The 26,352-nt window shown below is 42.7% G+C and overlaps 1 protein-coding gene across 1 annotated transcript; it reads left to right on the forward strand.

Annotated features, from left to right (window-relative positions):
* The first annotated feature begins 795 nt into the window (after positions 1-795).
* LOC128814494 (putative bifunctional UDP-N-acetylglucosamine transferase and deubiquitinase ALG13) lies at positions 796-22,309 on the forward strand. Its single transcript, XM_053990371.1, has 22 exons — positions 796-989; positions 1,318-1,401; positions 2,129-2,179; positions 2,937-2,983; positions 3,913-3,985; positions 5,296-5,377; positions 5,720-5,900; positions 6,611-6,686; positions 7,390-7,498; positions 8,700-8,764; positions 9,654-9,754; positions 10,357-10,484; positions 11,164-11,398; positions 11,853-12,024; positions 13,972-14,101; positions 14,305-14,340; positions 14,476-14,531; positions 15,554-15,725; positions 16,949-17,071; positions 20,160-20,200; positions 21,096-21,279; positions 21,385-22,309. The coding sequence occupies exons 1-22, from the start codon at positions 849-851 to the stop codon at positions 21,648-21,650; spliced, it is 2,553 nt and encodes an 850-aa protein (XP_053846346.1). The 5' UTR covers positions 796-848; the 3' UTR covers positions 21,651-22,309.
* The last annotated feature ends 4,043 nt before the right edge of the window (positions 22,310-26,352 follow it).

A 26,352-nucleotide genomic window follows, 5' to 3' on the forward strand; every position in this document is an offset into this window, starting at 1 on the left:
AGAGCTTCCCATTTAGAGTATCGAATTTGACAATGATGTGTTACATCAATTTCTTCAAGTAAATATTTTGAAAACCAAAGGGGTCTTAAACTATAAAATGTTCATGCATGTTCTTAGGCTTCTAATGCTCTAGAACTTTAGAAGTGCATAATTGGTGCTAATTGCCCTTTCTACAAGGACATTATTCGGTTGGGGGGGGCGGGGGGTTGTGTTGTTTTTGTTTAAAACAAGAAAATGAAACTCCTGAATTGGCCCATTTGATGTCTAAGTGCAATTTTCATGAGGAAGTTAAATGTACATAGAAGCTTCAAATCGAGCACAAAGCGCTACAGGTGGAATAAACCAGGCTGCACAGTTGTGCAAGGCTCAGTTTTGCCAATCCCCCAAAGTTTGCCCCAAATACTTGATGAGGAGCAACTAAGATTTTTCACTCCCTTAACGATTTCTATGGAGTAACTTCAAACCCACTGCTGGCAACTCGCCTCCAGCCCGGGAGCGCAGGGGGAATTCTGGATAACCACTGGACTGACGATCGCGCTGGTTCTCTGCAGTCCAGCGATGAAGTTGAAGGAGCGAGCTCAGCCAAGGCCAGGTGCGGGAGGAGCCGCTTCCCGCGGCTTGGGATGCGCACCCACGCCAGGCGCCGGGCACCCTAAAAACTGGCCTGAAACAACCTAACATGGCCCCAGCGGGCACAGCCCCAGCGGGATCCGAGGGGCCGGGGCCGGGCGGTCCCGCAGGTGGGCGCGGTGCCTCATTAGCGGCGCCTCATTAGCGGCGGCCGCGCGCCCGGCGCCTCGCGCCTCGCCCGCGTCTCCGCGCCCGCCTCAGCCGCCCCGGCCGGGAAGATGCACAAAGGCTCCAAGAAGTACTTCGGGCAGAAGTCCTTCAGCGAGGTGGCCATGGACGAGTACCTGGGCAGCCTGGGGCTGTACCGCAAGATGACGGCCAAGGACGCCTCCTGCCTCTTCCGAGCCGTGTCGGAGCAGGTGCGCAGCCGGCCGGGCTGGGGGCAGCCGGGGCGCCTCAGGCCCGGGGCGGGCCGGGGGTGCCCCCACAGGGCTCCTGGAGACCCGGCCGGGTGCCCAGAGCGAGGTGGCGGCAGCGGGGATAGGTGGGGATGTGTGGGAACGTGTGTGGGGATGGGTGCGACCGGCTCCGGGCGCTTGGGCTCCCCTCAGCTTCAGGTGTCCCCAGGTGCCGCCAGCCTCTGCGCTGCCTCCTCTTGTGGTGGCGTTAGTCCGGAGAATTCATGCCTAACGCGAAGCGTAAGTTAAACTCTTGACGTTTTCTCCTTTATTACCGTTATTTTTCCAGCTGTTTTCATCTCAAATTCATCACGCAGAAGTTAGGAAAGCTTGCGTCTCGTTTATGAGGCAGCACCAGTCGAGGTTTGAATCCGTAAGTACCGTGTGTTCTGTGTAAAAGCTGGGTACGTGTAGTTGGGAAATGCTGTGGGAGGGGGTCGGTGGGTTAGCACTGAGAACACGGTGGTTTGTCATGCTTGAAAGACAGGAGAAATGACAGGGTGACTGCTTCCTTATGTTGCGTTGCAGTTGCCTAAGTTTTATTTGACTTTGGTTCTGAAGTTCCTGAAAACAAGTTACTAGAAGTAACTTAGTAGTGAACGAGGCAAATTATTTGTGTAGTATATTCTCTGTGGAGTGACCATTGCAGAATTTAGTAGGTGGGAAAGGTGTAGATTTTTGGAGCAAGAAATCAGTGTCAAAAGATGCAGGGAAATGCTGGAATAATTACATAAAGTCGTGGAGCTTTGAGGTGTGGTTTTTGGTTGGTTTTGTCTGTGGCAATTTGAGTGTGTGCAGTGTGGGTTTGTGGGTAGTGGTGTGTTTTGGGGTTTTCTTTGTTTGTTTTCCCTGTAATCGCATTTAAGTGCTTCATCTAATCTAGGAGGGACTTGAATATTAGTTAGACTCATATCCTTAGTATTTTTTAGGATCTCTGGGTATTATCACATGGATACCCCAAATCATTCTTATGTTCTACGTGCTTTGCCCCCTCCAAATCAACAGCTGGTAGCTGTTAAGTAGTGTTTAGGTTTAACTTTAACTTTGCTTTCTAACTGCCTAAGTCTTTATACCTGTTTTCTTCTTTGTTTTGTTAAAAGTCTGTGGAAGGCTCATTTGAGAAATACCTAGAACGACTAGGAGATCCAAAGGTAAGCCTGATCTAAGACTTATTAAGAGATTTAAATTTGAAGGTGTTTAGGTAGTTTAAAATACGGTTATTTGAGAACAGGAAGGTGTTTAGGTAGTTATTTAAAATGTGGTTATTTGAGTTTGTAGGGGTTTTTTTTTTAGATAGACCCAAAACATGGGAAATCAATTGCTTAAGTAATACTAACAGTTGTACTGATAAATGTGAACAAACTGTACATATATGAACAATACCAATTTTGGTAGGAAATTGGCATGGATTCAAAGGAGCAGTCTCTGTAGGCCAGACAGTAAAAGCTTATTCATAACTGTAGTTCTTTAAGAAGGAAAAAAGCCAAAATATGTGGCATGTACCTTAAATGAAATGTCTGTCAGGCTTTACAGTGCCCTGCTTCTTCCTTTACTGTTCAAACGTCTATTTCTTTAGTCTTTAACCAGTAACCTCAGTGAATGCAGCCGTTTCTGAAACAAATGTGGGTTTAAAAAAAATGTATCTAAAGTGATGTGTTGGAGCAACTCTGGCGGCAATTCAGTCTTACTAATTTTGGTAATTGTGGCCACCCCACGTAGCAGACTCCTTTTACCTCCTTTCCCCCAAATCCTTATATCTCAGCTTTCAGTGCATTATTGCTTTAACAAACTGATGGTTTTGAACAGGTATTTTTATAGTACAGAATTTTAACACAACAGAAATGTAGCATATAGTTGTTGATGTTTAGATGCTTCAGCTATCTCACATACTCTCATAATACTGCATAGGAAAGTGCTGGCCAGCTGGAAATAAGTGCTTTATCAATGATGTACAAGTAAGTACTCCTTTCTTAAGGTTTGCTTCGTTTTGCACTTGGTGTGGGGGTTCTGGTGCCAGAACTTTCTGTGTGTTTGCCACTGAGAGGTGAATGTGTGAAACAGGATGAGAAATGCTTCCCTAAAAACCTTACTTAACTGACACATAAATGGTGTCATCACAGCCCCTGTTCTAATGGGGATTAAGGGCAGGGCCAGTTTCCAGAGATGCATATTTGTTATCTTTTTGCTGATATTAAATTTGAATATCAAGTGTTTGTTTCTAGTGGCTGAAGACTGGAAAATGGGGAAAAACAAGGAGCTGTGTGCAGTGGAAACACTGTGTGGTAGTTACAAGCATGACTAAAACTCATGTTGGTGTTCTTGAAAGCTCCAGGAGTGAGGAGTACCTGCCCTACCTGGTGTGTAAACACTGCTATTTATTTCAGAGGTAGCACAGAACTGTGCAGGTGCTGCTGTCCTGCTGAATTAAGCTAATTTAATGCTGCCATCTGCAAAAAGCAGTCTGGCTCTCTAGTGGTAGGAAATAGAAGCCTCCTTTTGCAGGCTCAGTCTGTCCTGGTACTGAAGGAACAACTGAACTTTGGCAGGAATTACTAGCTCCCTGCACTGAGGTTCTAGTCCTTTTGCAGGGTGCCTAAATCGCTTAAACTGAATAGTCTGTGTCTGAGCACCCTTCTGTAAGTATAAGTACTTGACTTGATCTGTGAGTAAACATCATGGTCTTTCACAGACAATTTTTGTTTTCCCCTCAAGATAGGTTTGGTCATCTGGCTATTGCTTTATGGTCACATTCATTTATCAGGGAGATAAATGCTTGATTTTTTTGTAAACCAACAGCTCTAAACTGCTCCCTGGAAACTTCTTCATAACGTGGTTCTAGTGAAAGTGTGCTCTTGCAAGTCTTGTTTTCCCTCTGCTTACCCAGGCGAGACTTCACTGTGTACCGGTACCCCGGGAAGCCACCCACACGTGCTACAGACAATGGCTTTGAAGACAAGGTCAGTAGAAGTGAGGGCAGTTTCCTTCTGTTCCCCTGCCTGTGTGTTTCCTTACTCTTCCTGAAACTGGATGAGTTGTGATATTTTTTCCCTGAAAAGGGGAAGTTAATGGGAAGAGATCACCGTAACAAGCTGGTTTTTGTGACCTACAAACTGGTCCCAGTTCAGAATGGGAGTTATTGGAACAGCTTAGCTACATCAGAACTACTGCTGGGGGCAAAAGGGAAGGAGCATAAAGGACAAATACTGTCTATTACCTTGCATCTGACCCCTCTGGTGCTTTCTGGAGCTGTGTAGGTGTGGGTGCACAGTTATGTGGCTACTTCAGGTATGATGCTGGTGAAGCTGCTGTGGTGTGGATTTCAGTGTGGGCTGATAGATTTGCCAAGGTGGCCAGTCTGCTCTGAACCCGTGCTGCTGTAGCTGTTACTGATCTGTTGATGAGCATTGCTGTCTTCATTACATCTGCTTCTTTCTTCATCTACACTGTTTCCTGTGTAGCTTAATTTAATTCCAGAATGAGTTGAGTTTAAAAATCAAACAGCATGGTCTAAATGCTCAAGGCTTTCCCACCAGAACTCTCATTAAGTGTTGGCAGCTGTCTGGCATTACACTGTGAGTTTGGGCAGCAGCTCCTTCTGGTGTTGCTCCTCCTCACCACAAGAGGAGAGCTTGTGTTGGCAGATTCCACAGAGCACCCAGAATTAGGAGTCCTGGCATCTGGCCTCCTTCTGGGAGCTGGTTTTCTGGGAAGCATCCTCGCTGACAGCTGCTTCAGGACTTGTGCCCGTTGCAGTTGGCTGTGGTTGTGTGCCAAGAAGTTTGGTGGCACATGTTTACATGATGTGTCAATGCATGTGTTGCAGAAAGCATCTCTTCTGCTTCTTAAAAGCAAGGTTTTAAGAGCTAGAGAAGTAAATGCTCTTCTAGTCTTGCAGGCATAGAAGGATGAAATGTGCCTTTGACACTTGGGATAGCGTGTCTCAGAGTGCTGCATTCAATGGGTTGTATTTATTTTACCTCCTGAGCAAATGGTGGTCTTGGAAACAAACTCCTATTTCATGTTCAATACAGCAGGATGTACAGATGGTTTTTTCTTTGTATGATACAAAGTTACTTAGAGACTTTACCTAAATTTCACTTTTGAGCTGATGCTACAGCTTTTTCATGCTTAAGACTATTTACTGTTTTCGTAGTGAATTGGTGTCAACCGTAGAATGAAAGGATATCAGAATTTGCTGACTTCATCGTAATTGATGGGATTACATCATTCCAGCCTTAAAACTTTTTTTTTTTTTTAATTTCCCCAGATTTTACTGTGTTGTTCCGGTAACGGCCATTATGACTCTGTGTATACAAAACAATTTCAGGAAAATGCTGCCATTTGCCAGGGTAAACTTGAAATCATTTTTCTGTGGAAGAGAATTATGTTTTTCATGTTTAGAGGCAGGGTTTGTTTCAATTTTCAGGGGTGGGGAGAAGAGAGATGGAAGCTCACTTCTGGTATATTTTTATGCATAGACTAATTTTTTAACCTGTTAAGGGGGTTTTGGACCAAATGACTTCCAGAGGTCCCTTATTCCCAACTGAGTTACTTTATGATCCTGTCCTTAACTGCATTTGATGTTACTACTGCCTTGTAACAGTAGATAATATCTGAAGGTCTGCTTGCCTTGAAAACTGCAGGAGTTCTTATGGATCTCATGTTATTGAGCTTTGTGTTGGTTTGTTCAGCTGTATTATATGAGATCCTCTACAAAGATGTGTTTGGCATGGATGAGGAAGAATTAAGGTCTGCAGTTGAGGTGTTTCGAAGTGGATCCAAGAAGAACAGAAACAGTGCTCCTGTAGGAAGTGAGGATGCAAACTTTGGTTGTCTCCATGAAAAAGTGCCCAGAAATCCATCAGAAAAGAGGTAGTATGCTGGGCAGGGGATCTGGTAAGAGGGAAGCAAAGAAAAAACCTTAAAAACCTTGCAGAGGACAACTTTTCCAAGTTTCTATGAATTTGTATGGAATATTAACTATTCTTCTCCTATGTTATGACACAAACACAAAGCTCAAGTGTATCGTGGAAGAGAGTGTGCTTTCCTTGGAGCTGGGAAGTGCCACATAATTGGCTGTCCTATGCTGAAGGCTGTGTTACAGTTGTGTGTTACTCTGTAAAATGACAGCTTATTTGTAAGTAAAATTGCTCCTTATTCATTAGAGCTTTCTTATTATTTTTAAAGGAGAGACTTATTACTCTTCTAAGCCTCCATAGCTCTGAAAGACTTGAGAGCTGCCTCTGAATGCTTGCAGACAGCCTTGGTTTGATGGTACCTGGCACAGAGTGTCTTTTTGTCCTTGACACTGCAAGAATTCAGTCAGTGGGGATCACCTTCATCCTTTCCTAATGCAAGCAGTAGCCCTCATTAGGGGTGGGTATTGGAACAAGCAAAGGTCCAGTTCTTAAAGCTTGGAAAAGGCTGGTCCTCCACTGCATTGCACCTTGCTGGTGTTTAAGGTAAAATGTGCCACTTGATGGCACCATGGTGCTTTTTCAGTTTGTCTGAAAGTCGGTGATATTAATCCTGGCTAGAGATCATGTGTTGTAGCTTTTGTAATCTTATTTTCATTTTTTTAGACTGGGTGACTGGGAAGGCAACGATACTGACAATCCACAGGAAACCAAGTTCAAACAAGGCGTTGAAGAACAAAAGGTTTGGCAGTTCAGGGAAAAATCTTTATGGTTTGCTTTTGGGGTTTTTTTCCGGTTGTATGATGTTACCCTTGTTAGGGCTAAATCCTCTTTACCACTTTATAAAAATGTATTTTTGGTTAGTGGGTGGCTTATTTCTTCCATCTACTTGTCTTTTGGTTCTGCCCTTGAGTTTCTCTTAAACTGGAAATGGCTATTTTACTTTCTGAAATTCTCTAGTCCTTCTCTAGCTGATTTTTATTTCCCCCAAAAGATGGAGCTTAGCAGATGTTTCCCGATTTGTTTTTCCCAGAATGTGGCTTAAATTAGTTCACTTTTGTCTTGACCATAGTATAAATTGCTTCAGAATACTTCTCAAAACTGTACAGAGTTTTTAGATACAATAACTGAAATTCTTGCTTACTTTTGAGGCTGTGGCATCATAGGTCTGGTTGGCTTCCTTTAATTCATTTTGAGTACAGAACAATGCCAAGTGTTACTCTTGAGCTTGTTCTGCTTTCCAGAGTCAGTCTGCTCAGCACCTGAGTGCCTGGATCTCTTTTCATACTGTTGACTTTTAGTGTTTAGGGAAATACAGTGGAAGTGAAAATTTTAGAAAATAGCATCTGTACTTTTTAAAATGGTGCACAGATGCTGGCAGAATAGAGACTGTGCTGAACACATGAAACACACTTGTTAATGCTCCATTCCAATTCTGTTTTTAGCCTCCAGAAAATCCTCCAAAGATGCCTGTTCCTTATAAAGTGCTAAAGGCACTGGACTCTACCATCTATCGAAATGTGGAGTTTGATGTTTGGCTGGACAGTAGAAAAGGTATCTTTTGGAAAGGGAAAAGCCAAAAAACTCTTCCTGTAGTAGGGTTCTCATTAAATTTAGGAATCTTGAGTTCTGTCACCTGTTTCTTCACAGCTGAAGTGTGAAGGACACAGGTGAACCCAGCACATAGCTGTAGGTAGGGCATGTTCTTGGCTTCCTGTCTGCTGTTCAAAGTACAAAATACCCAGCTTCTGATACTGTATAATGGTACAAGGTTGCTAAAAATCTGACCTCTGCTACTCATTGACTGTACACAGGAAACAGGAGGATTCAAAGCAGAGCACAGAACTCTGTTGCCATTCTGTTGTATTGGAAAGCAGTCAAATATGAGAGTTTTTTGTTGCAGCATGTGTGCAAAGACTTCTTTATAGAGCACGATTTTGGCCTCAGAATTGTATAAAAATGAAGATCTCAAATTTAGCATTGAGATCTGTCAGATGAGTTTTTCTCCTGCCTCCCAGCCCTCCTGGGCTTGAACATTCTGCAGAGATTTCATGGTTCTCGTGGCTTGGGAAAGGTTGGCTGCTTTTTGGCATTCACTGTGGCTGATCTGTAAAGCAAGAAGTTACCAAGAAAGATAAGTTTTTAAGTGATACTTGATGTCTGACCCAAAGTGCTTTGCATGCTGAAGAACTCCAGCATTTCACCATGGTGTAATCAGTAATGAGGATCATTAAAATTCTTGGAACAGAGTGTGGTAACCAATTATCTGTGTAGAATACTGACGTGCAGAGAAGCCAGGCAAGGAACAGAGGTAAAAAAAGCTGAAATCTAACAGCAAGGATACTTTAGGCAATGTTAGCTTTTCCTGGATGACATTTCATGTTTGCCAAGTGCCATTGGGACTCTGGCAAGATAAGAGATGTCCAACATTCTTAATTCCAGGATTTGTATTAAATGCAGGATTAGCTCTGTGCTACCACAGAAGCTGCAGTGTTGTAGCAGTGCTGCTTGCTGCATTATCTGGCTGTTGCTGGTCTCATGTGGCTTAGCCTGGTTGTGGTCTATTGTAAGAACACCTAGAGTTACTCCACTGCTACTACGGGGAATATTCAGGTATGCACAGGAAGTATTTAACTCAATTGGCCTATAAATTGTAGTTGGATGCTATCATGAAGTACTTGTAGGATATGTGAAGAATGAGCAGTAGCTTAAGGGCTTTTTTTCTCTATTTATTCATTTATTCATTTCTTTTTAGAGCTTCAAAAAACTGACTACATGGTGTTTGCTGGGAGACAGTACTATTTAGGAGATAAGTGTCAGGTTAGTACTCAAAGGAGACTCAGTTATGATAAACTGTTAAAACTACTTTAAATGGACTATGATAAACCATGAAGTCATTTGAGTTCATAGAATTTTCTAACGCTTTTCTCATTCTCTTCCCTGTAGATGTTCTTTTAAATGTAATTTAAAAGCTAGATTTCTGGAATCTACCTTTGAACTTGGTAGTCTGACAGAAGAGCAGTTTGGGGATTCAATGTAAACCAGTCATCCGCTTTCCCTGAGTGTGGAAGTTCTGGGCAGAGCTCAAAATGCACAGGGGGTGCTTTTGATGTAGTTGTCTTTGGATTTTTTCACTTGGGCTAAGCAACAATTCTGGATAGTCTTACCTTTCTCAACAGTGAAGTAGCAAAATATTTTTATAAAATAAAAAGGGAAGAGCTAAAAAGGGAGGAGTAGAATAATCTGGACAGGAGATGCTGAAAGTAAGGTCAATTTTCTTTGTATTCTGATGTCATCTGTAGTGATAGTATATATATTTTTTTATCAATCTTTAAGGTAGTCCTAATGATTCAGTGACTTGTTTTTCACTGAGCAGTGCTTTCTTTTTCCTACTTTATCTTCTGTTCTCAAGTTCTTAAGCAGCAGTCTTCCTTGGCACTTACCTGCTGGGCACAGGGGATAAAAATAAGTTAGGGAGCTGGTATCTTGTCTCTCAGTTGCTCACAAGACTGATTTTATTTCTTTTTAGCCTCTCGGAAGTTAGTACAGCACTCTTTATTTTGGCTGCCATTTTGAAGAAGTATTTGAGACTCCTGGGCCAGCTCACTGACATGGGACTGGCTGGGAGCAGCCTTTGCTATTATTGGTTTGTAGACAATATTCTGATGCAGTTTAAGTTTTTTCAGAGCTTCCCTTATTCTCTCTCCAGGTGCGTCTGGAACCAGGAGAGAAGTATTACAATGCTCACATCCAGGAAGTTGGACAGGACAGCAACACGCTGACTGTATTTGTTGAGGAGCTGGCAGAAAAGTAAGCAGTCTGGTGATGACTTCAAGTTTAAACTCCTTCTGGTTGAGGGCTTTTTTTTTTTCTTGGATTTCTAATGACCAAAATCATTGTTGTAACGCTTTGTGTGAAATCTTGCTGCTCTTCCTTCACTGGAATATAAAAGTGATCTTTACAGTTTGGGCTTAATTCACAGAGAGCAAATTGCCTTCTGCTGTTGGGTTTCTCTGGAGTTTTTATGTTGTACCCAAGCAACGAAATAATTGGCACTTCTGGTGAATGTAATCACTTTCTCCCCCTTGCTGTTCAATCATTCTCCCTCCTCCAAAGCTGGTATTGACAACATCCTGCAAAAAATTCTGTGTTGTGCCCTGCTTTTAGGCGTACTTCTGGAGGTACACAAATGCAGGCAGGGGAGAGAGACTTGACCTGCAAAATAAATACTATTTAAACTAAAGCCTAGCTTGTATTTTCTTATTAAACAAGTAGCAGTAATGTGTGCTTAGTGCCAGAGAAACAGATTTTTTATTTTCACAAGCTATTTTCTGTCTTGGTGTTGCTTCAGCTTATGTTGTTGTGCAGAATGTATCCCTGGGGCACTGCTAACATGAGCGTCCTTCCTGCAGGCACACAGTTCCTTTGGCAAACTTAAAGCCAGTGTCACAAGTGGCTCCTGTCCTTACTTGGAATATGGCTCACAACAGAAGAGGAGGAGCTTATCAGAAAGTAACAGGTGGACATTTCTCAGGAATAGGTTGGTACAAGGCTTCCAGAAGCATTTCTTCCCTGGGGAAGTAGGGGAGTTGCTCATGAGAATTGTAACTGTAGCAGGTTTTGGATATTGGAATGGACTCGATTCACCCTGTGATGTAAAACTTGGCCACTGCAGGGGTTTGATAGAAAGCTATCTTTCAGGCAGGGATGAATTTGACTTTGCAAGAGAGCAAATCTATTGAAATACAGAGGAAATTTGGTATTGCTCAAAATTGCCCAGAACAGATTTGGCACTTGAGAACCGTCTAAAAGACATGGTAGTGAACCAGAGAGCTTGTCTGACCTGGCATTAGCAGAGATGCATGGATGGACCAGAGACCCACTTAAATATGGGTTCAATTTAATTTGGGGGAGGAGTTGTGAGGTTTTTTTACTTTTATGAATAAATGCAGCCTGCACAGAGAGGTGTTAACACTGCTGGTTGGATCAGCTGAAGCTGGGAAGGTACTCCCATGTCAGATGCTTGTATCGTGTAGAATTCCTGCTTGATTCATTTAAAGAAGGGTCTGTACTTTCCATATTTACAATGCACTTTTTCTGGAGCAGGCCACTAGCTTTCTTCTCTATAGGTTCAGCTATTAATTCTTCTCTTTATCATTTGTGACCATAGCTCAGGTTTAAGGTGTAAATGTCTTTTCTGTCCTCAATGGAAACTGCAGAAATGGACATGAAAACACGGAAGAGGATGCTCAAGAAGGTCCGTGGGAAGGAAGTGTTCATGGCTGTGGCTTACAGCAGGGGACAGCCATTGCTGCCACCCCGGCTGCAGCACAGTGCTCCCCCAGGGCGCTTCCCTCCCATCCACTGCTCCCAGGGAGGTGCAGGCATGGCACCCTACAAACCCTATCACCAGCAGAATCCTCCCAGACAGCACCGTGACTCCGGGATGCCGAGGTAGGAAGCTTTGAAAACGTGAGTTGGCCACTTGTTTCCTGTTCACTCTTGCTGTAGACTGGTTAGGAGAGAGTTTTACCTCTCAGGTAAGCCTACAGCTGAGAGGCACTTCTGGTAGTTGCACTTTTTCCCCTTTAAACTCAGGGCATCTGCCTAACTTATAGTCAGGCACAACATGCTTGGCCTCAGGTAGCATTCTACCCCAGCCCAGGGAAGAGAGGCTGTCAGAGTTACGACAACTTGTCCTGGTGAGTGACAGCAAACCTCTTCCACCAAAAATTGCTGTAGCAGGCATTGGGTAGGATTCTGGGGCATGAATTGCCTGTTTGCAGCAGAGTGTGAAAAAGCAGGTTTCTTGGTGGCTCTGCAGAAAGAAGAGAGTTAAAACTGAGCAGCCAGTGCAGGTGGAAGTGCAGGTGGTGGTGATTGCTCACCTCCTCTCTTGTTCCCCGAGCTCGTACAGCCGCAGCCGCCGCCCGCTGCCCTGTGTGAACAAGGAGTGCCAGTATGGCTTCATGGCAGGGGGTGCAGAGGAGCCCCAGGGGCCAGAAGAAACTGTAACTCTCTGTGAAATTGAAGGAGATGACACTGCTTTTCCTGCTCTGCCTGTGAGTTATGAACAAAGGGTAAGCTGAAGCCTCTCAGAGAGAGAGGAGGAGGGGGAAACTAAATGCACAATGATTCTTAACCAAAACAACCTGCTGTATATTTAGCTATTCTTGGAGTAAGGCTTAGTAGTGAATGCATTTTTGACAATGGAGGACTGAAATTAGTCTAGTTCCTGTAAAACCTGCCTGAAACCTCAGTTTTCCTAGATATTCCCTTCTTTGTATCCTCAGTAGCAACACTTATTTTCTTTTAAGCATGTTTTCATAAACATAATCATGCTTCTCCTTTCTATTGCAGTTTGAAAACAAAATCTTTTCCTCCTGTACTCTGTCTAGATCTAAATATTGTGAGAGAAAGCTTTTCACTTGTTTGCCACACTATAATTTATCATTTGGGTAGCAAGATTCAGAAACTGGATAGTGATAGCCTGTATTTTTTTTCCTATGAATTTGTAGTTGTGATGTTTTGGATTAATACGTTGTTCCTGACACGGTTTCTTCTTCTGCTACAGAAACAGGAAAAAAATTGCAAACCTAGACTTAAAAGCAGTCTTTTTGTTGAGCTGTAGATAAAGTGGCAAAGTGTATTCTTAAACTTTAAAATGCTTTTTTTCCCCTTATTTGTAGTCTAAACCTAGTCCAAATCTGGGAGTGCTAAAAACAATATCAATTTATACATAGGTATCTGAATAGGAAAACAGATTAAAAAAACTCCAAAAACAACCTGGTATGTTTGAATTTTTTTGCTGTGTTGAAGCAGTGAAATGAACTATTGTTAGACTCTTATTTAAATGAGGGAGCAAAAATATGCTTAGGGCTGTTTCAGCACCAGTATTTTTTTTTTTTTTGCTCTGATGTACTAGATCTTTGCTCTGATTTTTCCTCCAAGAGTGCCAAGGAATAAGGACACATTATTCTGCATTTTCTTTTTTCCAACATGAAATCAATACAGCTCAGTGGCTTTTTCTCCCCCTTTGCTAGACTTGCCTGCAGGTCCTAATGAGTAGGTTTTCATGTTCATTCAGTGACTTTGTTATTGTCAATGCCAAAGCTTTTTCTCTGTCTCTTCCTTGTCTTGTTTTGTAAAGGAATGTGACATTTCCTGGGGAAAGATGCATCTCGCAGAGGACTCTGCCATGCTGCTAGAGGCCTGGTGGGAGAATCTTCTGACTTACCACCTCTGCTTCAACCTTGGAAATCTTTCAAGTTTCTCTGAGCACTTTATCGATCTCATAGTCACCAGTGTCTTCTGAGGAGAGTTTTTGAGTGTCACCTTAGCCATCACAAGAGTGAATCAACTTCTTTTACTTGAGCATCTCAAGCCTATATTCCTCCTTCAGAGAACTAATCTTTTAAATTGGGGTGCAGCTAAAGATTGATTTCAGTGCAGCAGCAAAGGGCGTGTAAAAAACCAAAGGAGTGCTGTGGGCAACCTGGGGGTGTGCTGCTCTCTGAAACAGCCAGGGCTGCACGTGTGGGTCAGCCTAGTGCAGACACTGCTGTCTGTGCCAGCAGCCACCTTCTGGTTCCACTCGTTGTGCCTGAAGATGATCTTTGTCCATGATGATCAGTGTTTGGATGAACTGATCTGCTGCTGGTGTGGGGGGAATGCTCTAGAATGAGCACTAATGCATGCTGGGGGTAGCAGCCTTGTCTGGGGTCTACTCCCTCCTTTGCAGCTTTGTTAGAGCTTGGGATAAAGCTGGCTGAGTTCTGGGAGGGAGCAGCTTGACTGCGTGGCATAGGACAATGGTGAAGCTTCTGAATTGCCTTAAGTGTGCAAGGCAGAACAGCAGGAAAAGGAAAGGCATGTTTGTTGCATTGGAATGGACACACAGATGATGCTTCTAGTAAGCTTTGGTTGCAGCAAGCTGGGTCTGCCAGCCTGTTTTTGTGTGTCTGTCTCTAGAGCATGGAAAGGTTTTAAATTAGTTTTAAATGTATGCCTCTGACTTTGCTTTTCAGAGCAGCCGTAGCCCTGCTCCCATTGTCCATGGTCCAGGAACATTCTGGATAGCAAGGAGTCCAAACTCTGTTCCATCTAACAAGCAGACCCTGAGTGCCTTAGAGGAGGAGGAAGAAGCAGGTGAAAATGGTGAGCTCTGAAGGGATTAAGAGGCAGACTACGTTTAAGAGGTTGTCAGTCTGCTTTTCACTGTCAAAAGTAGGTTCCTTACATGTCCTAAAGGACACAAAGTGAGATAATACTGAAAGCAGGTTATTAATGGATGCACTGAAATGTAATTACAATAACTCCATTCCCCCTGAATCAAAACTTCTGTTCCCTTTCCCTTGCAGGTAAATTTCATGAGGAATATATATATGTGCCTTCAGGTAAGTAAAAGTTTTAAGTCTTTACTGATAGAACATTTGGTGAATGTAATACACTCAATTATGAGCTTTTTATATGTTTCTGAAGGATTAGATTTAATGCAGCTCTTTTCAATTAATTTTGCCTATGTCCTCTAGATCCCAGCTGTGAAACTGCAACAGTGTTTACTTCAGCAGAACCTACAGCAAACTTGGTAAGTTTTACTCAGACTGTTCAGATTTGAGATCTTTGAGGTGTGTGGCATTCATGGAAACTGTCCTTAGATGCATAGTAGGCTAGAGACTTAATAAAAGAAATGAAATCAGCATTCCTTTATATATTCCATATCCTTTTCCTGCCTGAATGGTGAGGTTTTAATCTGAATCTGCAAGTACAGTCTGAATTGCACTGGATACATTGATTTTCCACCTTTCCCTCTGCAAAGGGAGAAATGTGTATTTGAATGCTGTTCACTTTTCCTTCTCTGCTCCAGACAGCACTTGCTTTTATCAGACCACTCTTCAGGTTATATTCCAGTTAATCTTAGTCCTCCTCTGTGGGACTGGAGAGATCTCATCTGTGGTAGAACTTACTTTGGAATTTTTAATTTTTTTATTTGAAACGAAATCTTTAGTCACCTGCTGCTCCACAGTGGGTGTGGAAGCAGTCCTGAGCATGCCACAATAAAACTGTGTTTAATTGAGCTACAAAAGACACTCTGTGTACGGTCCATAAATTTAAAAATAAAAAATAGGGGCGTGGTGTGTGTGCCTTGTGGCTTCTTTGCCACTGAAATGGACCATGCTTTGCTTTGGAATCTCTTCAGGAAGAAGGGCCAGTCTCAGTGTCACCTCAAGATGAAGTGGCTTCCTACAGCTATCCCCAGAAGGTAGTGTCTGGTACTCTGAACTGTATCTCACACTTCATTGTGGTGGCCCTGTGGAGGGATAACCACTCTGCCTGGACTCTGACAGTTTCTGGGGACCCCTCACAGCCTCTGGCAGCAGAGAATGCAATTCCCTGCAAATACAAGCAAAATAGAAAATGCCTTGCAGGTGTCTGCAACTCTAAACTGGAATTTTCAAGCCAATTTCTACAGAGTTTGGATACTTAGTGCCTTTACAGCTAGGATTTACAAGATGGATTTGTGTGAAGTGAGAATTTTTGAAAAGTGTGGTATTTTTCATAGTCTTTGTCAAAGCCAATTGCAGAGGCAGACTCTTGACTCTTTTCCAGGTGTTGGTGAACTCTGCAACAGCTTCCACCTCCACAGATGTTTATACTGCTCCAGCTACAGGTCTTTCTTCAAATTCTGCTGCCTCCACTCCAGCCAGTGTCATAACAGCACCTCCCCCACAAACAGCAGTGCAGCCTGTCATAGTATCTCCCTTTTCTGTGGGGAGGCCAGGTAGAGTGTACAGACTGCAGCTGTGGACTTGGTTTTCCAAGTTTTCAGTTACGTTTTCCCCTCCCTTTCTCCCCCCCCCCATCCAAAACAAGTGTTAAAAAGCTTAAAAAAAAAAAGTGTCACCTGCTTTGGTTTAGAATTACATAGTTGTAACTTGGCTGCTGGCTTCTTGTTTTGAAGGGGCTGTTGCCCCTGAATTTTTATGGGAACTGGAGGTCTCTGCTTTGGGTTTCCCCCTTGCCACCTTCAACTGTTAATGCCAAGTGTTTGCTAGAAAATTCTTTTCAGAAGGCAGAAGTTCAGTGCGGCTCCCTTCACCTCCCCTTTCCTACAGCTAATTTTCCTCTTGACTTGAGGTAACAAGCCTCTAGAACACTATCACTTCCAGGAGAGTCACTGGCTGGAGTGTTCCAGTTTATTTTTGTGTCCCTTAGTGTCCTCTGTGCAAGGAGATCAGGTCTGTGGGCAGTCACAGGGTGCACTCTCCACCTTAGGACTCTACCTGCTTTGCTGTTGGAAAATGGCAGTTAGAAAAAATTCTGTTTTCCTTCTTGCAGAGAGCATTTCTCCTGTCTTCTATAACTTTTCATTTAGCATCTAAAAAATCTCCACCTTCCATTCTGCTCAGTTCTGTCTCACTTTTCTTACATCTCTTTTTTTTTTTTTTTTCTATTCTGCATGAGAGTTTAGTCAGCACAGTTCTCGAAGCTGTCTGCTCACTGGTGCCAACCTGCTGGTGTGTTAGAGGTGTGGGCCACCTAAAAGGACATTTAACAGTTGAATGTCCAGAAGATTTTTGTCCTGATGTGTCTCAAACCTTCCCTTGCTTTTGTGGGCTTACTGTCACACTTTTGAGGACTTTAAGTGATTAGTCTGTTCCCTTTTGTTCTCTTACATAACGGTCCTAGAAGTCCAGCCTGCCTTCTAATATGTAGAAGTTATTGAAAAATACTTTTTTCCTTTAACTGGGATATACAGCTTGCAGACAGAAGTGCAGTTAAGGCTTGAGAGATTGAAACCTTCCCATCTAGTTTTAAAATTTCTTCTGTACAAGTGATTTCTTCTTTCAAAGTGACTGCTGAATAGAATTTTGTTAGAGCCTGTATTTAGAGGCACCAAGGTGTCAAAGTGCGTGCCAAATTGTGTAACTTAACACCTTACTCATTTGATGTACCATGGCAAAGTTGACTTTTTGGGTGACATTTGTTTCCTTCCAATTGTAGCAGTTTCTTCAGTGCCATTCCCAATTTATTCAGCTCCTCTTCCCCCAGTGAGTGAGGTGGGAGAAGCCAGTGCTGTTCTTCCAGCTTACTCTTGTGATCCCAGCGGCAGTGATTTGCCTCGAGGTAATGGTGTTTTGTATTTTTACTCCTGCTGCTCTCCAGCACACTTCTGACTTGTGCTCTCCTTGGAAGCTTAACAGAGCACCAAGTGAGAATACATAGTGAGAAGAAATGGCTCTCTGCCACTTGCAGGGAATGAGAAATAATATTATAGATACTTATGCTAAAACATTTTCATTCCCAGTTTTGAACAGAAAGTTTGTATCTGACTCCAGTATGTGATTATTGCAGCTCTAGACAGCACCTTAAATAAATGAAAACCCAGGGGGAGGGTGCTTGGCCTGTATCATGTTGTGGCAGAGTAATCACTTTTCCGAAAACTGATTAAAATAAGAACACTGTGTATTTACAAGTTGTGTCATTGCACAGTTCAGTGGGGCATTTTGGTTGTTTTCCTTTATGGTTCCAAACTGTAATTCTGTGGTATTACAAGCCAGGGATGAAGTGTAGGGTCAGCTTGTTCCTTGGGTGTGTAGTTTTGTCACACCCTGCCATCAGCTGGGACAGTGTCTGAGGTCCATGTTGAGCAGTCAGTGCAGAGACCAAGCCTGCTGCTTTCACACTGCTGCTGCTGTGCTCTGTAGTTACTCTGCTGCCTTGCCTGTGCCCTCAAATCCAAGATTTGTTAATCTTGGCTGTTCTGGTTCCCTTCCCTGCTGTGGTACCATCACTGATCCCATGCACACATCAGAGTTCCTGCTTTCCAGCTTTAGTTGAATGCCCTTAGCTGAGGCTTTCCCCACTTGGGAGAATGGGCTGTGAAGCATGCTGACAAGAATCTGGAGTGGATGTGGATTAATAACCTCTCCAGACCCTGCCTGGAGCTCTTCAGCTGAGTCAGTCCACATCATATTGCTCCTGTCCTTGGCACAGGCTGTAGAAGTTTTAAAGGTTGCTAGTTAACAATAGTGCATGTAGTGTTTATGTTACACTGCTGGAGTATAATCTATGTGGCCTTTAAGTTAAGAAACCCAGCAGGTTTGGAATAGGGCACGGTGAAGGATGTGGGTGTGCTTGATCTGGAGTTCTGTGTGCTTTGCTAAAGACCATAGGCCTGGTATAGATGGGGAGCAGAACTTGTCAACAGACTGAAGTCCTGGACCTGGGAGGAAATCCAGCTGTGGGCTCTAGCATTACTTGTACCTGCATTTATTCCAGTTTTCATAGCATCTTGTTTTAATGGCATTTAGGACTTGTCAAGTGTGTTTATTAGCCTCAGGTGTCCTGCCCTTGCCTGATGCCTTGCATTTGAAGGAGCTGTTGATAAAAGCATGCTTGAAATTGTTGTGTTCCAGAAACAAAGTGTTCAGTACTGGCCAGAGCTTCCCAACAGCACAGTAAAAACTATCACAAGATGAGATTTTTATCAGGCATCAATGTGGTCTTTATATTTTCATATCAGAATGGGTAACTTCTTTTGGCTTACCTGTTGCTTCATAAGCAACAAGTTTTATTGAAGATGGACTTGATTTCCAGACATATAAAAGAACAATCTAAACAAAAACTGGTCTCCTACTCTACTGGCTTCTTTTCCATCATTCCACAGATGTCAGTGTTTCCAGTGTCAGTTTGTCACTTCAGCCTCCCAGCAGTTCCTTTCTACTGTTATTGCTGCTGTGGAAGCAGATGTTTCATTCAGCTCTTATGCTTGCTTTGCATAGATTTGCATAAACAATTGAACAAAATTGGGTTTTTAAAAAAAACGCCCAGCTTTTCCCAGTTGTAGATGGAATTTCAGCTAGATACTAAAAGGTTTGCACTTGTGTAAGCCTTTGAGTTATTTTTACTATTTCACTTAACATGGTCAGTGTTACAGCCAGACCACCAATACTTTCAGGACTAAGTAAGGAAGGATCTGTGTGCATTTCCTGAAACAGCTGCATGGATTGTTGCCCTGATAGATGGGCTGAGCAGTCAAAGAATTGAGAATTGGCAGCAGAGACAGAGGAATAAATCCATGTGCATTTTAAAATTGTGGCTTGCTTTGCTGATGCTTTTGCCTTCCTGCAGCAAAACACAACACAGAGTGCCACAGAGCAGGGCTGGGGAAGTGTGGGAGATGGGTGGACAGGGAAGCGCTGTGGAGCCTGGTCTAGGGCAGGGTGGGTGTTTGTGAAGATGGAATATGGTAGCTCTGGAGGTGCTGCTGAGTTGAATCCCTAGACAATTCCTTTTGAGTTGTCTCCCTGCTTTCCCTTGGCTTTAGTACAGCTGGGAGCTCAAAGTCTGTGCTGTGGAATAGGTCACTTGCTCTTCCTTCAAAGCAAATCTGTATTGAAATCTAAGAAATCCATTTTTCTCATGCACAGTTCCAGAACTGCATCATGGGATTAAACACACAGTCTTTTTCTTTTTCTTTTTTTTTTTTTTTTTCTTTTTTTCTTTTTTTCTTTTTTTGCCCTTTCAGTGGGTCATCTTTAAAGGTTTAAAGCTGCTTCACAGCTTTTGGACAGTTGGAAATGTGTTTCCAAGTTCAAAACCCTGTTGCTTTTGGAGAGAAGTTTCAAAGTCCCTTCACACACCTGGGACTGTTTCTCAGCATATCACTTACTTGGCTGGAGGCAAATTATTCAGTACAGGGAAGACAGAAGTAAAAGACTCTGCAAGAAAGCAGGGAACTGAGTACCCTTGTGAGATAGGAATATATTCCTTATTCCTGCCTCCACTGAGCTTAATGTGACAGTTTGGGGGCCCCAAAATTTGGTGAGAAGCTCTGTGTTAAGTCCTAGCTGCTTAGACAATTTTTTTTATTATTTTGTGAAAAAAACTGAGTTATTACTTGAGTAATCAAGATGAATAAACCAAAACTAAAGCTAATGTAGTCATTGAATTAAATAATTAATTGGCCAGACAAATGCTCTGCCATTGCACAAACATCTAACTGGATTTAGTTTAAAAGATAAAACTAGTTTAACAACTACTTATACTCAACATGCATTCTTTACTCTTGAAATTTTAAAGAAAAGGTAGTGCTGAAATACTGTTATTCATTAAGTAAGAATAACTTCAAATAAAATGTTCTTAATGTAAGTTGCTTTTGCTTCTTGGTTTATATTCCTTTGCTCTTTAATGTCCTGTCCTTTAATTTCAGATACAAAGGTCTTGCGGTATTATTTTAATATGGGATTGCAAGTAAGTGCTTTTAAAATGAGTATAGTAAATTACCTGTAAAAACTCCTGGGTTTCCTGACAAATGTACTGATGTAGTCAAACCTTTCAAGTGTCCTAAGTGTGCATTCTGTTCACTGGACTATTAATATGGATGGACTTTCTTGGTGGAGAATAAAGTCTGGCTCAGGAAGTGACGTTCTACCTCAAAATGTGAAGTACACCATATTAATTGTTTTACTGTGGGTTGTAGTGGTGGTTTTTTAGTTTTACTTTTAGGTTTTTTTGGGTTTGGGTTTTGTTGGTTTTTTTGGTTTTTTTTTTGTTGTGTTTTTTTTTTTTTTGGTTTTTTTTTTTTTTTTTTTGTATTTTGATGGTGGATAAATATCCTTTCCATGAAGAGAAGGGAAGAACCTGAGCCATTCTCAAGAGAATTTGTGTACTTATATAAGACATCAAAGACCACTTAGAGATGTGTGTATGGAGTCTCCTAGGACTTGTGCAGCTGAGCTCAGACTGGTTAGCACCATTTCTCTGTGTTCTGGAAATCTGCTCTGCTGAAGCATTCTCTGTAGCAGTAGTTAAGTACAGTGTCAGTGCTGCTGCTCAGGGAGGTAGAAAGAGCAACATGAGCTCCTTCAACAGAAGAAATGGGAAAAATCTCTGAATATCACAAAGTTAAATGGGAATCTTCTTTCTCTGTAAAGACTTTTGACACAACTGCAGTGTGGCTGTTGCTGCAGGTATCTTTCCTGGTAAGCTGTGTTGGTTTGATGGGGGGTTTTGTTTGTTTATATGTCTTAAAGGGCTAGGGAGGAAAAAAATTCACTTTTTCCTAACTTGAGATCTGAAAGTAGCAGTGATTTGGAGGAGGGCTGGAGAGTGTGTGGCTGTGACCATGTTTTTCCTTTCCTGCAAGTATTGCCATCAGAGCTGCTGGCCTTCCATGATGTACGTGCAGCCAGTGCTGCCTCCATCTCCAGTGGAAGTTTACCCAGCATATGCTGAGCCAGCTCCTGTCCTGGATCAGTCAGTGCCTCAGCTCTTCCCTGATGCTGGGCAAGCTGAGGTCCACCAGGTTCCCTTGGAGGCATCAGCAAATGGTTTGTATTTGAGCAATGCTGTGTTCATGCTCACGAAACCTGCATAAAAAGGCCATCAGTGTGGCTGAAGTGTGTGAATGTGCTTTTTGTTCTTTTTTTGTTAAGGTAACTTCCAAAACACAGAGCCTCCACCCCTGTCCTATGGGCCGGTGTATTACCCAGTGGTGTCAGACCCCTTCAGCCAGCAGCCTCTGCCTGGCTTTGACTCTGTGGTTCCTGCCTACCGCTACATTGGGACCTGGCATCCAGTAAATCCTCCCCATGGAAGTTCCCCACCTGTGCCTAAGGCTGGGAGCTCAGGAGCACCGCCCCAGGTGGGCTACATGGCCTCCCCTAACCCTGCACCTCCTGATGCACCTCAGGGAATGTAAATCTGGGAGCTGGAGGCTCCTTCTTGGCTTCTCATTTCTTGTTTGCCAGCTCTTGTTAATACTGTTTTGTAAATGTTATCCTCTCTTAGACAGTTGAGTCAGTTGCTCAAACTGTGTTCAAATTTCATGTTTCTCTTTAGGTTAATGCTACTGATAGATGACAAGATGTTGCTTTAGTTGATTAGGAAAGCATAGGAGAAAAGTATTGTAGTGCAGGGAGCAGCTTGGATGTGAGTAGAGGAAGTGTGTGAAAAAGCATGCTGTGACTAAAGGCATGTTGTGTATCTCTGGGGGATTGCACTGAACACTTAAACACCTGGTTCTTGCTGAAGCACTGAATCACTGCCATCACAACTCAGGTAAACACTGGGCACAGGGTCATTAGAGGGGGATAATAATGTTTAAAGTAAGTTGAGTTTCTCATATTTTGCAAAAGAAAGCTGCTTTGCCTCTAGTGGTCACATATTTGTAATAGCTGTATTTCTTCTGTCTGACTTAATGGTGCATAGGTTTCATGGCTGTGGAAAGTGCAAGAATAATGTTTTGATCTGTTGTATATTGTTGTACATTTGTAAGATTTGTCTTGTGAAAGCTGTTGCACATACGGTGGTGGCCGTGGTGGTAAAGTTGCGCTGACAACACAAAATAAAAGCATTGAACACCTGAAAATGAGTGGTCATTTATCACTGGCAGATAAGGTTCCTGACAATTAGCTATCCCACAGTCTGGACTGAAGTGGACTTGTGTGGGACAAGGCTGTTCTAGCCTTCTGTGAGAAAGCAGCAAAAGCTTTCAGCATGGAAATGGAAGCAGAATAATTCCTGGTAACTGCACCTTTTCCTCTTTAAACTCGGGCACAACATGCTTTGCCCTCAAATAGCATTCTACATAATTTAAATCAGATCTATTGGCCCATTCTACTGTTTGGTGATTTTTTTTTTTTTTAATAATTTGTCCTTTCTGTATAACTAGGTGGTGGTGAAAAGGGGATTAAGTGCAGAACTGAGAGAGGGAAAAAATTGTATTTCTTTTGGTATCCCTTTTTAGTAACCCTGGAAGCAAAACCATAGTAGGAAAAAGTGACTTGTTACATTTCTGTCTTAAAATTCACGCAGCACTGTTGGTGTTGATAATGTAATTCTGTAGGGGGAGGGCTGCAAGCTCAGCTTTTAGTTTGTCTACTGCAATTTCTAATTGCTGTACATTTAATTTGGCAATTTAATAATGGCTTTTCAAGATGGAGCAGCCAGGTAAAAAGTCAAAGTGAGATGAAAATGACCCTTGAATAGCTAATTTGATTTTGAGCTGCTGTGCTGTTTTTAAAACAAAACATTTACACAAAATTGTTTATGAAATAATGGGTGGCCTTTGTGTTTCTGCCTCTGGAGGAGCACTTGACTTGCATAGATGTTTTTTGGAGAAAATACCATGAGGTTTTTTTTGTTTTGGTTTGGTTTTTTTTCTCTGAAATAGCATTCACTAGCCTAACCTCTTAAAGGAGTTAGTAAATCCTGTGATTTATGTTAAGGAATTTAAAGTGGCACTTACCTAAGTACAGTCTCCATGCTGGAGTCATGGAGTGTGTTTCCATCTGTCATATCCCAAGCAGTTTCTGTCAAGCACTGAAGGGAAAGGAATATCTTCCCCTTTCAGGCTTTAGCTGTGAATTCTGCCTCCTTTCTTCCTCTCTCACTGAGACAGCCTTGCTGTTTTCTACACACATGGTTATCACAGCACAGTGTTGGTGTTTTGTCTTCTGGTATTAGTCTGTCCCTGGAAGCCAACTTTTTTTTTTTTTTTTTTTTTTCCCCCAATTGGAAAAGCTGATTATTCTGCTAGAATTCTCCTGGGGTTTTTGGTTTTGCTTACCCATCTAGGACCTGGATTATTCATGATTAGCCATGGTTATTTTGGCTTTACTGGCCATTTTGATATACATGAAAATTACTTTAATTGATATAATAACATGCCACATGTGGCCAGTTAACTTATTTATGGATTTGATATACAGAGGTACCTCTGTGACTTGTTTTATGTATTTTTTCCAGGGCTTTTAAGCCTCAAAATCAGCTTTTTGAACTAGCAAGCAGGGGCTGTGGGGAGCAGGTAACAGTGTGTCCTGGAGCTGATAAATGCTGTCTATGGATAGGAAATGCCACCTCTTTATTAACAGCAAAAGAGCTCAGAATGGCACAGAAATTTAAGTGATTGCTGGAGTCTTTAATTTCAATTCTGTTTCCCACAATTGTGTTGCAGTACAACAGCTCTGCAGCACTTTTCTGAAACAGCTGCCAAAAAAGCTACAGCTCTGCCTAAACCCCAGCTGATCTGCTTTGTGCTTCAGCCCTTTCCTCAGCTGGGCTTTGCCAGCTCTGGCTGCAGCATCCCTGGACTAACAACATCCCTGGGTTTGGGACTAATCAGCCTTTTCAGGAGCTGTAGGATAATTCACATCAAAATTACACTGAGGGCTGGGGCTTGGTTTGAGAGGTTTAGGATTTTTTTGTTGGGGTTTATGCATGTTCCAGTATGTGGGCTCAGGGTCTTTTCTTTGGTGAGGAGCCCAGTGTCAGCCTGGTGCTTTTCCAGGCCTCTTTGGCACGTTTTAGTGTGATTATTTTAGTTTGATGATCGCTGTTACAGTTTGGTGCCAGACCAATGCTCTGGGTTTTTTATGCCCAGCAGAATTGCTGTGAATGGGGATATTGGGATATAGTTTGAAGTCATAACCATATTTTATCTTTAGTTAAAAGAATGAAAAAATCAATGAGTATTGATTTCTATCTGGAAGTATTTTTTTCTGCAGATCAATGTTTTAAAATTTTTTGGTTTTTATTGGACTTCTTGAATCATTTTACCGAATAGTAAATTTTTAAAGCAAAGATCTGATCCTGGAAGGTAGGGTTTTTTTTATTTTTTTTTTTTTTGTGGATGGCTTTTCAGCCTTGAAAAGGGAGAACAGGAGAGTTCAGCCAAATTGTCACTAGTCATGCTTGCCACTTCCTTTCCTTCACTGTGTTTTTATAGATGAAAGGCAGAGGCTCAAATTAAATTAACACCTGAAGGCTGTGCAGGCTCTGTGAACTGGCAGAACCATGGAGTGCTGTCCCTCCATGTGAGCCCCAGAGCCAAGCCTCTCCTTAGTGACAGAGGACAGGGCTCAAGCTGTGCCAGGGGAGGCTCAGGCTACACACCAGGGAGAATTCCTCATGGAAAAGGTTCACTGTGGAACATTGGAAGGCGCTGCCCAGGGAGGTGTAGAGTCCCCATCCCTGGAGGTGTCCAGGGAACACCTGGATGTGGCACTCAGTGCTCTGGGCTGGTGACAAAGTGGATCACTCACAGGCTGGGCTCAGCCTCTGAAATCTCTTGCATCCTGAACGGTTCAGTGGTTCTTCTGAACCTGCAGGATGGACAAAGCAGCGACCAGCCCCAGGTTTGGTGCTTTGGGTGACTCAGTGTTTGTCTGTGAAGGGCTGCACACTGTGTGTGCTCCAGCTGTGTGTGCTGCGTGCTGCCAGGCTCCAGAGTGACTCTTATCTCTGTTATCTATCTCAGCACCCCTCACTGCACGGTCAGTCCCACACTGGTGCTTGCAGAGGTGTCACCTGTGTCACCCCAGGGCAGCACCAGTCCTGCACTTCCAGCCACTGCATCTCTCTGATGGGCCTGCCCAATCCACCTGTGATTGAAGAAATGATAAATACTGCACAGAGACTGTGCTGCTTCTGCCTCCAGCAGCACTGGCCACTGGGCTGTCCCCTGCTAAGGCTCCTGTTTTCCTCTGGCTCACATAACCAAACCAATTCCTACAGAAAGTTTGTTTTTCTAGCTCAGTTATTGTTGGGTTTTTTGTTTGTTTGTTTGTTTGTTTTTATTTCACTCTTAGGTTCCATTTCTCTCAGCAGTGCTGGTGGGATACCTTTTCTTTTATAAAATAACACCATCAAAGGCTGCATTATATATGGAAGATGCTCAATATATAAATCCAGACCCAGAATTCCAAGTAACTGCTTTTTTCATAAGGGAGGAAGATAAAACCGTTGAACCAGGACTTTATAGCTTTGAAATAAGATCAGAAATTAAATTTTGCAGGGCAGGCCTGTATCTAGAAGTTCCTAGTCACTGCTGCTTACCAGATTTCACACTCAGCTGGGCTGCAGCACATAGGAAACAGCTCAGCCACAGGCTCAGAGCACGTTCCAGGCACTGACTGCAGCCCAGTCCTCCCTCCAGTGGGGTGATCTGCAGCCCCAGAACAGGTGCCTGAGCCCTGACAGGGTGTTTTTATCTCTTAGGCTCTGTTTATGGCAGTACTTTTATTGCACATGCTAAATCTTGCCTTCCCTGGAGCAGCTGAGCATTTTGCCACAAGCTTTGGGGTGCTTGTGACCCAAGGAAAGGGTCAGTCTGTGCTCACAGCTGTGATGAGGGCTTAACTGTGTTGGGTTAGGGACTTTTAAGAGAAAGTGGAATATCCCCTAATGATAAAATTGATGGACCATCCAACTCTCTCTATCCTTTATGTATTTTTTCTATTCCCTACCCTCCTCATTTTCATTTTCCAATCAATTGTAGACATGTAGTTTCTAACTCAGTACTTTTCTAATATGTCATAGTTGAAAGCAAAAGATGTTTATTTTGATGCTTGTGGTGATTATGTGAATGTGTGATTTGTATAACTTTTCTGGAAGTGCAAGTA

This window comes from Vidua macroura, chromosome 14, assembly GCF_024509145.1.
Source record: "Vidua macroura isolate BioBank_ID:100142 chromosome 14, ASM2450914v1, whole genome shotgun sequence".
Taxonomy (NCBI): Eukaryota; Metazoa; Chordata; class Aves; order Passeriformes; family Viduidae; genus Vidua; species Vidua macroura.

Coding starts and splice junctions, on each gene's coding strand:
- LOC128814494 (XM_053990371.1), top strand. CDS start 849: ATGCACAAAGGCTCCAAGAAGTACTTCGGGCAGAAGTCCTTCAGCGAG. Junction 2,180..2,936: donor AACGACTAGGAGATCCAAAG/GTAAGCCTGATC, acceptor AATACTGCATAG/GAAAGTGCTGGCCAGCTGGA. Junction 2,984..3,912: donor GCTTTATCAATGATGTACAA/GTAAGTACTCCT, acceptor CTGCTTACCCAG/GCGAGACTTCACTGTGTACC.